The following is a 10185-nucleotide window of genomic DNA, read 5'->3' as shown; positions in this document are numbered from 1 at the left end:
AGAACCATCAAAGCCTCCACATGTTCAGGGAGAAATGCAGTTGTGTGTGTTCAGCCACACACACACACACACACACACACACACAGATACATGCTCCACACACAGCTCAGAGGTGAGGCTGTGGGACACACCTGTGGGATTCTCTGGGGCCAAGGCCATGCCCACTTGGCCTTCCACCTGGGTCTTTGCAGCCTAACCCTAAGAGTTCATCTCGCAGCAAAGGCCACCCCCTCGTGGCCACGTCTGGTGGTGCTGCAGTGGTAGCTATCCTCTTTTCAGCGGGAGCCTGGAGTCCTGAGGAAGCGGGGTCCCTCTGCTGGCTGAGCTCGGGTAGTGCCCCTGCTGTCCCTCTCTTAGGACCCTGACACCAAGCCCTGGGCAGGCAGGCACACAGACACGGGGTTGGCAGGCGGGGTCAGGCAAGGGAAACGTGGGCAGAAGAAGCCCAACCACTTTTTCCACTTCCTTCCTGTAGCTAGGAAGGGCTCCTCCTCCATTCTCCTCTCCATTGCCTTCCTTATTCCACAGAGGGGAGGAGGAGGGGAGGACTCTAATAGAAGCACGGACAGAGGTGTGACAGATACCACCCGCTCTGTTCCGAGTGTCTGGTGATGGAAGACCTCAGTCAGCCCCATCACCCTTCTCCCCACAGCAATCCCCTCTGCTCATGGTCCACAAGAACTCAGCGAGGGAAGGAGACGGGGGTCTCCTAGAGCCACAGCTTTAAAGTGATCAAGGGGTCAAGGGAGCAAGGCGGAGGGGCAGGAACCAGGCAGAACTCCTAGCGGTCAGTGGGAAGAACTTGGATTTAATGGAATGAAGGGAAAGAAGGCCCAGAAGCCAAACAGACCTCCCAACCCACCCACCAGTCCTCACCCAGCTGCCCCAACCCACCTCAAAGGGGATGCTGTGGATACTAGCAGCTCACACCTGCTTAGCTACCCCTGGGGCAGGGAAGTTGGAATGAGAGGCACCCAGCTCAGAAGGTGGATTCCAAAATGCCCCTTTGTCTTATCTACCCCAGGTGGGAGACAGAAGCACAGAGGGACTGCTCCTGCCCTCCCCTTCTGCAGCTGTCCCCACAGCCAGGCCCACAGGCACTGTCCACGGGCCTGCCCCCTAGCAGTGGGACTCTAGTTCTGTGAGTCTGAGAAGTGATGTCCTGGGTGTGGCAGGGGCAGAGGGTCCTGCTTGGTTCCGCTGGGTCAGTTCCTCAGCTGGGCACACGAGCTGGTGAATTCTCTGGAAGGAGAGTGGAGGTGGCTGCCTTGAGGTGGAGTGGGGAAGGGGGGTAGCAGGTCTCCAGTTGCCCTCATCACCAATGCCTGCCTGCTCCCCATACACAATCATGCCCTCCAGGTGCCGCCCTACAATCACAGCCGGTGTCTTGGAGGCATCCAGTCTCTTTCTGAGACTTTTAAGCACTCACTCCATCACTCCCCGGTCCCCACACCAAACCCCCAGTGCACCAGGGTCTACCCTGGCAGGCAGCCATCTACCATCATCCACTAGGGTTTCTACCCCTCTGACTGCCCTCCTCCCCACTCACTTCCTACCTCTCTGAAGGAGCCCTTGAGGGTGCTGAGTTTGTAGAAGCTCCAGGCAGGAATACAGACCATGGAGGACAGAGCCAGGAGCCAGCCCAGGGCATCCCCCCACCAGGGGTACGTGTACTTCTTGTTGTAGGTCAGCGGGGTGTACTTGATCAAGGAGAAGAGGAAGGTGGCCTGAGGGTGAGATCAGAAGAGAAAGGGGCTGGGAAGCAGGGACCCTGTGCTCTCAGCGCCCCCTAGAGGAACTGGCAGAGATCACACTCCAGCCTGGATTTTCCTCCAGGCTCATCTGGGCCAAACAGCCTCCATCCACACACTGCTCAGAATCCACATACCCCCAGTGGGTGTTTCCTGGGCACCTACCCTGTCCCTCCAGGGCTCCTGTGAACCATGGGCACCTCTAAACATGGTTGGCTCCCAATTAAGACATGACAGTGTTCCTGCTGGTGCTTTCAGTTGTTTAAGTCTCCTGTACCATCTGGTGAGGCTCTGCATACCTCGAGGATAGAGGGTAGGCCCCACTTAGATCCTGAATATAGTGCGTGCTGGGGAGTGGCTGACTCAGATGGATAAACTGGAGGAAGCGGGTGGTTCATGGCTCAGACTCTAGAGCCCAGCACCTGGGCTTGAAGCCTAGCCCTCAGCCACTTTTTAGCTTGGGGACATTGCTAAACCCCTTTGGCTTCAGTTTCTCTGTCAAATAAATATAATAGCAATTCTTACTTTGTGGGGTCCTTGTGAGGATTAAATAGGTTAAGATATATAAAGCACTCTGTGCCCAGCACAAGGTACGTGCTCTGTAACTTTTGCTATTATTACTGTTGTGATTCTCAGTATTATCATGAGTGGCCCAGTGCACTTGGGTTTCCATCCTACCTGCAACATTACACTCACATTGTGTTGCTGGTCAAACAGTCTGACAGCTCTGGACCTCAGTTTATGCTTCTGCTGTCATTGTCTAAAATCCAACAGGAGGATGGATGAAAATCTAAAATGACTCTCGATGCCCACAGAGAAGCCCCTTCTCGGACTAACAGCCTACCTAGCCTCCTGCTACCATCTCTCTATCCCTTCCTCTGGCTTCCCTCCCTGAAGGTTATCTTACTGTGCACACAGCTGGTGTGAGGAAGAGCCAACAATATTTGATAAGAGGCCAAGGCCTGTACCCAATCATATCTTCAATGTTGTCATAGAAGCGCCCAGCTCCTACAATGTAGAGAAGGAAAGAAGGGAGAGAAAGGACATTCTTCAGCATCCAAAGTACCAAGATGGGCAAGGACCGATGCACAGGAGATATCATGGCTGTCTTTACAGATCTCTGCTGGAGGAAAGCTCTTCCCTGGGATTCAGAGGCAATAACTTTCTGATTGTTAAGGCTGTTACAGGCTGAAAAGGTTTGGATAGGACAGGATATGGGCCCATCTGAATGGTTTCGGTGCAGCCATAACCAGGAGGGTAGGCAAGATAACCTTTGGAGGGCCCTTCCAATGGTAGAAACTTATGGTTCTTGAGATTTTTTGAGGTTGGGTAGAGGAGGGGTCCAAAGAAAAGGTGGGTGTGAGCAGTGGGCACCTCTCTTTTGTCTAAGGGCCCTGGCTGGGGTAGAGGTGAGTACTGGGTTAGGGAGAGTCACTCACCATAGACCCAAGCCACACAGAGGGACTCAAAGATGGCCACGAACAGGAGGCACATGCCACTGGCTGCATAGTTGTCAAAGAGCTGAAACACGTACATACCGCCCTGCCGGGGAGGAGATAAAAAACAGAACTTTATTCAGAGGAAACAGACAGACTTAGCCCCTCGCCATCCAGCTTCACACCCTCAGGGCACAGAACAGAGTTGGTGGGGATCACAGAAGACAGATATTAAAAGAGAATGTAGTTTGTAAGCTGTACGGCACTAGGCAGGTATGAAACAATAATTATTTTTTATTATTGTTTTTAGACGGATGAGAGATGAAAAAGACAGCTATTATTAGATTGTCCCCAAGAACATTTTGGGATTGACCCAAACATCCAAGACATAATGTGCACTTTTTTTTGGCACAGATCAGGGTAGGGGCTGGCATTGGTATTACCAGGCTGACAAGCCCCATCGCCTTCCTTCTCCTCTGAGACGTCACACAGAATAGCACCCATTCCCAGGGTTACCTTCCTCCCTTTGAAGTTTATCCCCAGAACTTGGTGCAGCCGCCTGGGAAATTATGAAAACTTGTTGGACAGGCAGTTTTTCCTCATACAAGACTATCCCTTCCACACCTCTTAGTTTAACATGGAGCCAGATTACCCCTCACCCATTCCCCAGGAGTAGGTGGTCAATGCCCAAAGGCCAGAGGAGGGACTGGCCTACTCTGTGCTTCCTGTGGTTGGGGAAGGAGAGTCCCCGTGCCCTGAAGCCACAGCAGCCTGCTCCACCGGACAGGTGGCAGTTGTCCACCTTTGCTCCACCTCTTCGCCCTGCCCCCACCTTCAAGCCTCCCAGAGCCTCACCTCTGTGACCATAACCAGCCCAACAAGGAAGGAGATGACAGACACTCCAAGGATGAGGACCTCCCTCCGGTTCTTCTTGCGGAACACACGGGGGTACAAGTCCACCAGCGCCGTCACCAGGCTCTCTACGCACACAAACTGGATGACAGGGCAAAAAAATTGGAGGGAAAGAGAGCTCCCAAAATAAGCTCCATCAACTAGCTCTGGCTCAGCCCAGCCAGGCTCCCTGACTCAGGTCTCCAGAGCAATCCTTGCATAGTTAGGTCTAGACCAGTGGTTCTCAACTTTCCAAATGTCGTGACCCTTTAATATAGTTCCTCATGTTGTGGTGACCCCCAATTTCATTGTTACAAATTGAACATAATTAAAGCATAGTGATCAATCACAAAAACAATATGTAATTATATATGTGTTTTCCGATGGTCTTAGGCGACCCCTGTGAAAGGGTCGTTCGACCCCCAAAGGGGTCACGACCCACAGGTTGAGAACCGCTGGTCTAGACGTACCCTTCAAGCTCCTCTTGGTCCCTGGAAGGGCACCCACGTCTGACATTCACCGAGTCCCCAACTGTTTTAAGGTCCATCATGGCATCAAGCTCAAACACATGCCTCTGCTCCCCCTGGCCCAGCCCACCCACACCGATTCATCTCTCAGTCTCTGAGGAGCTGCCTCTTGATACCTGGCTATCCAGTCCCAGGAGGATGATCATGAAGAAGAAGCAGCAGGCCCAGAGAGGAGAAAAGGGCAGCATCACCACAGCCCGGGGGTAGGCGATGAAAGCCAGGCCAGGGCCTGCAGCAGGAAGCAGAGAACAGAACCCAGTGCCTGGGCCAGCTTCAGTGTGGCACCATGGAATATATGGAGCCAGAGGAAACTTCACCCCAAAGTTACTATCACCACCACCATCCTCACCCAGGAGAAACCACCCAAACCTCTACCTGGTCCCCAAATTTTCAAGGCACCACTCATTGTATTCTCATTGGCAGGAATAGAACCTAGAGCAGTGATGGTGAACCTTTTGAGCTCAGCGTGTCAGCATTTTGAAAAACCCTAACTTAATTCTGGTGCCATGTCACATATAGAAATTTTTTGATATTTGCAACCATAGTAAAACAAAGATTTTTATTTTTGATATTTATTTTATATATGTAAATGCCATTTAACAAAGAAAAATCAACCAAAAAAGTGTATCACCTCTGACACATGTGTCACCTTTGACACGCGTGTCATAGGTTCGCCATCACTGACCTAGAGGCTGTGTGTATAAAGGGTCTTGGAAAATAGAAAGGGGTATATCACTCGCATTTCTGTAAGTTCTATCCCAAATCGTCCAGCCTCACTCTCCAGATCTATTGCCCCAAACCAGAGGTTGTAGAAGAACTCAGGGACTAGGCAGGCTGTGTGGGTAAAATGAGGGAGCGGCAGGGTCTGATGAGACCTGGAGCCCTCGTGCTCCCCCATCAACTAAGGCAATTGCTGTGTTCTTTCTATAGAGGAGATGGTTCCAAAGAGAATTCCCCCAAGACTAAACTGCTCCTGAGGCCACCAGTTGCCCCCACACACACACTTCCCTGGGCCTTTTCTGTCACCCTACAAGCAGTGAACTGGCATTATTTCCAGAATACCACTGACATTCAGTCTCTCAAATAAATTAGTGTTCCTCTCAGCTGGCTTAAATAGCAGGAACAGAGTCACATGCCAGCACTTGGATTCATCTGTAGGAAGCTTCCTTTGAAAAGCAAAAGGGTGTGAACCTGTGACCTTCAACAGTCCTTTACCTCTTGAAGCCCCGCTCCCCACACTGGTGAGCAGGGGGACAGTACTAGCACCTGCCTCCCAGCTTCCCACCGCATGGCACAGGCAGGATGCTTTGCACAGTGCCTGGCATATAGTAAGTGCTTAATAAAAGTGAAATGTTATCACTTTTTTTAAAAGATGTGTTACTGGTTTGTTTTTTTGTTTTGTTTTTTAGAGAGAGAAAGGGAGAGGGAACGAGAGAGAAACATCAGTGTGAGAGCAAAACATGGATCAGCTGCCTCCTGCATGCCCCCTACTGGGGATTGAGCCGGCAACCCAGGCATGGGTCCTGTCTGGCAATCAAACCGACAACCTTTCGGTGCAGGGAATGATGCCCAACCAACTGAGCCACACTGGCCAGCGCAAAATATTATCACTTTTAATAAGAGTCAGTGATGTTAGTTGCCCAGTGCTTGGCACTATGTATGACAAGGGTGTGCTTGTGAATGCTATGATAAAAAAAACTGTCTTGCTACAGAGTATAAGTGGATGGTCTTCAAGAATAGGGGAAGAGCAAAAGAAACATTTAGAGCTTACCCAGATAGGAGACCAGTCCTGGATTTTATCTAAAAGAAGCAACAAGAAGACTGCGTAGTGGAAAAGCATTCACTTGAAAAAGGAAGACACTCTATGAGCCATCATCAACTTACCTCGGGGGTTTTAAAGTGAACAAGTCAAGGTGAAGAACAGTGTATATAGTGTGTTATCAATTCATTTTTAAAAAGGGGGTGAAAAGTAGCAATAGCAATATGTCCCTATGTGTGAATGTGTGTGCATGTATATATGGGGATGTGCTTTTCTCATATGCCTAAGCTATTTCTGTAGGGACAAACATGAACCTGATAACACTGGTGGCCTGATAACATTGGGGTGGGAAGAAAATGTTCACTCTATACCCATTAACCCTTTGAAGCCGTAATTGCTGTTTTTAAGTCCTCCCCCAGGTCTTCCTGGGAGACACCCACTGAAAGGTGACCAGAGCTCACCTACGTGAAGGCGACAGTAGAAACGCCTCGGGAACCCAGCTGGCCAAGGTTCAAAGCTCACAGAATCCTCAGCCTCAGACCTCCCCAACACTCACCTGACTCGGCCACCTCGGAGATGGGCACCCCCTGCTCTTGGGACATGAAGCCCAGGATGGAGAAGATGGCAAACCCAGCCACAAAGCTGGTGCCACTGTTGAGGAAGCAGAGGGCCATGCAGTCCCTGTGGGCGAGATGGAGCGGGGGGGGGGGGGTGGGGGGGGGGGAGGCGGCGGGGGACGGGTAGGTCAGAAAGAGCTGCAGTGCCTCAGGCCTGAGGTCCAGCAGTGGGAGCCCCAGGGGAGCTCGGGCCCTCCCAGCAGACAGGCCAGAGGGGCTGCCTGGCGGAATGATGATGAGCATTCCAGGAACCATGCTGATCCCCCAACCCCACTGGCTTAGACTTGGCATAAAGCAAGGTCATCCCAAAAGAATGAGGCTCTGAGGAAGTAAAATATTAATGGAAAAATTACAAACTGCCACACAGCCTCCCCTCCCCGACACATTCTCACCACACCTTTGGGACACCATCACTGACACAATTCAGTGCGCTGTGCTAACGCCCAGGACGCAGGCCTGGGTAGTCCCAAGCAACCAATGGTTCTTAGTTACCTAAATCTGACTCTGAAATTTTATGCTATTTGGGGCTGATATTAAAATTGACTTAGCCCTGACCAGTTTGGCTCACTGGATAGAGCGTCGGCCTGGGGACTGAAGAGTCCCAGGTTCGATTCCGGTCAAGGGCGTGTGCCTTGGTTGCGGGCACATCCCCAGTGGGGGGTGTGCAGGAGGCAGCTGATCGATGCTTCTCTCTCATCGATGTTTCTGACTCTCTATCCCTCTCCCTTCCTCTCTGTGAAAAATCAATAAAATATATTTTTTTTTAAAAATTGACTTAAATTCTCTGATATGAACCAGGTATGAAAAGGGAACCATGAGGAGGGGACACTAGCTGGGGCAGGGGTGAAGGAGGGTGGGTAAGGAATCCATGTTTGCCAGGGCTCCCGTACAGCAGGACAGACGGAGGCCCCACTGCATGGCATGACTACTTACTCCTCAGGCTCGCTGGCATCCTGAGCCCCATGACCTCTACATTAGCTGGGGCCCAGGCTGGGCCCCGCTGCGCTCCCCCGCCAACCGTTTGCCTAGGCTGCAGTTGGCCCCTTTCAGCAACTGGTAGCCCTGGAGTATTGGAAAGTGGGGTGAAGGGTGGGGGTGGGCGAATCCATGAATCACCCCTGACCCAGCACGGCCGGAGGCACAGTGGGATGTGGGTTTGTGGCTCAGGCCCACTCCCCAGTCACCTGTAGCAGTTGTTGTGGTACTTGTTGTAGCTGCTCAGGGCTGTCAGGCACCCTACACAGATGGCGAAGGAGAAGAAGATCTGGGTGCCCGCGTCCATCCACACCTACACAGGGAAAAGGCAAGAAAGCTGCACCCCAGGGAACCAGGGCATCTGGGCTCCATGGGAGCACACGGACCATGGCTGAACCAGGCACTGGTTAGGGATGACGAGAATCCTGTCCTCAGCCTGTGTAGGCCCCACTGCGACCCTGCAACCCCAATGGGCTCTACTTCCTGAGCCCCTAGATGGGGTTTCTCGAGCGCTACCACCATGGCATCGGCCTTAGGCATTCGAAGAAGATGGAAGGACCATGGTGGAGAGGGTGAGCGAGTGGGAGGGCGCCCTGGAACTAAGCGAGGCCTGGCACCAGGTTTCTATCAAAGAAACAAAGCCCTGGTTCTGCCTCCGCCATCTCCTGTCCTGGGCTCTCCTGGAGGTGTGACCAGAGACAGGATCTCTGAGCTAGTGGTCCGTAATGTCAGTGCTACGTGGGATGAAGCTTTTCCCCTCGTGCCCCCAAACCCTCGGTCTGAAAAGCAGGAAGAGTAATCCTCAGCTCACCAGAAAGTCAAGAGGATGAACAGAAATGCATCTGCAAAGGGCTTTGTTCTCCTTGGGGGGGAAAGAGCTCTCCAGCTAACACAGGGTATGTTGTTGTCACTGTTGTCTCAGCTGCTGGCCCAGCCTGCGCGTGTTATGATTTAGGTCTAACAGCTAGAATAACATCCCAAAGAGAAAGCACATCAAGGCAAACAGGACCAGGCAACCCTGCAGATTGGCAGGAGGTGGGGTCCTGGGGCGACAGATCCTCCCAGGCACCTCCTGCCTTCGGAGGATGTGAGCTCTACAAGGGAACACCAAGCTCTGGATGCCAATAGTTGTCCCAACATCTCTGTGTTCCAGTTTCTTGACTGTTGTCTGGCTCTACCCCAGTAGCCCCCACACACCTGCCCCATTTCCTTTCACTGTATCAGGTTTCCAATGCCCAAACACACCCAAGCCTCAGCTTCATTCTGTCCAAAGCTCCTACGGCCCTTACCTGTCCTCCCTGCGTCCCTAACATCGCCACCAGCCTCAGCCTCCGCTGCTCTCTCTCGTCACACCCACCCACCAAAGTGCCATTTTGTTCGGCATGATAGTGGGTCCCAGAGGCCCGCTGGCAAGCTGACTACATCAGAATCACATTGATTCCTCAGCCAGCATCCCCAGTAGAGACACTGAGTCTCTAGGGCTAAAGGAGAACCCAGAAATCTGTATCGTGTCCAGAGCTTCCTGGGTGATCCTACTGAGCAGTCAGATGTGGAAATCCCTGCCCTACAGCCCCCAGGCTGGCGTCAGAGATGCATCCTGGCACTCTGCAGGAATGGGAAAAGAGCAGGGAAAGGTGGTGAAGGCGAGGGGGGAATATCTAGCCTCCTCTCCCCCTGCTCACTGTGGCTCCCATCCCCAAGGAATTCTGTGAGGCAGAAGCTGCCACCAAGGAACAGGGCTCGGAGGCGGATCCAGAAGGGCCACTACCAAGGAATAGTATGGAGGGTGGAAACACCGGGGGACTTTTTTGAACATGAGAGAAATTATAATGGGAAGGAGAGGGCTCATCAGGATTTACTTCTAAAGCAAAAGAAAGGTTAGGGTAAAAATGACAAGAAAGAACCTGCACACAAGGATGGAGTGTTTACAAAATTCAGTTTGATGACAAAAGTTTGAGATTTTTGTTTGTTTTAATCCCCACATGAGGATATGTTTATTGATTTTAGAGAGGAAGGGGGAGGGAGAGAGAGAGAGAGAAGAGAGAGAGAGAGAGAGAGAGAGAGAGAGAGAGAGAGAGAGAGAAGATAGAAACATTGATCAGTGTGTCCTATACACCCCCAACCGGGATCAAACCCAAAACCTGGGTATATCCTCTGACCTGGAATGGAACCCGCAGCCTTTTGGTATACAGGACAACGCTCCAACCAACTGAGCCACCCAGCCGGGGC

The 10185-nt window shown here is 51.9% G+C and overlaps 1 protein-coding gene across 3 annotated transcripts in view; it reads right to left on the bottom strand.

Moving 5' to 3' along the window:
• Positions 1-895: 895 nt before the first annotated feature.
• The window catches only part of SLC6A13 (solute carrier family 6 member 13), a 55905-nt gene continuing 46615 nt past the window's right edge, over positions 896-10185 (bottom strand). For 2 of the 3 annotated variants that reach the window (XM_070407557.1, XM_070407556.1), the window contains exons 8-15: positions 8166-8269; positions 6921-7045; positions 4722-4834; positions 4043-4180; positions 3191-3293; positions 2659-2759; positions 1557-1727; positions 896-1242 (exon numbers count right to left, since the gene is read on the bottom strand). In XM_070407557.1, coding sequence (XP_070263658.1) covers positions 1120-1242; positions 1557-1727; positions 2659-2759; positions 3191-3293; positions 4043-4180; positions 4722-4834; positions 6921-7045; positions 8166-8269 — 978 coding nt within the window. In that variant the 3' untranslated portion in view covers positions 896-1119. The remainder of the gene's footprint in view (positions 1243-1556; positions 1728-2658; positions 2760-3190; positions 3294-4042; positions 4181-4721; positions 4835-6920; positions 7046-8165; positions 8270-10185) is intronic. The other variant, XM_070407558.1, reaches the window with a different exon arrangement.

This window comes from Myotis yumanensis, unplaced genomic scaffold (genome assembly GCF_028538775.1).
Source record: "Myotis yumanensis isolate MYYU_CA2020_CCGP unplaced genomic scaffold, mMyoYum1.0.hap1 SCAF_3, whole genome shotgun sequence".
NCBI lineage: Eukaryota > Metazoa > Chordata > Mammalia > Chiroptera > Vespertilionidae > Myotis > Myotis yumanensis.
Note: the sequence above shows the minus strand (reverse complement) of the source record. Positions and strands in the feature narration are given on the sequence as shown.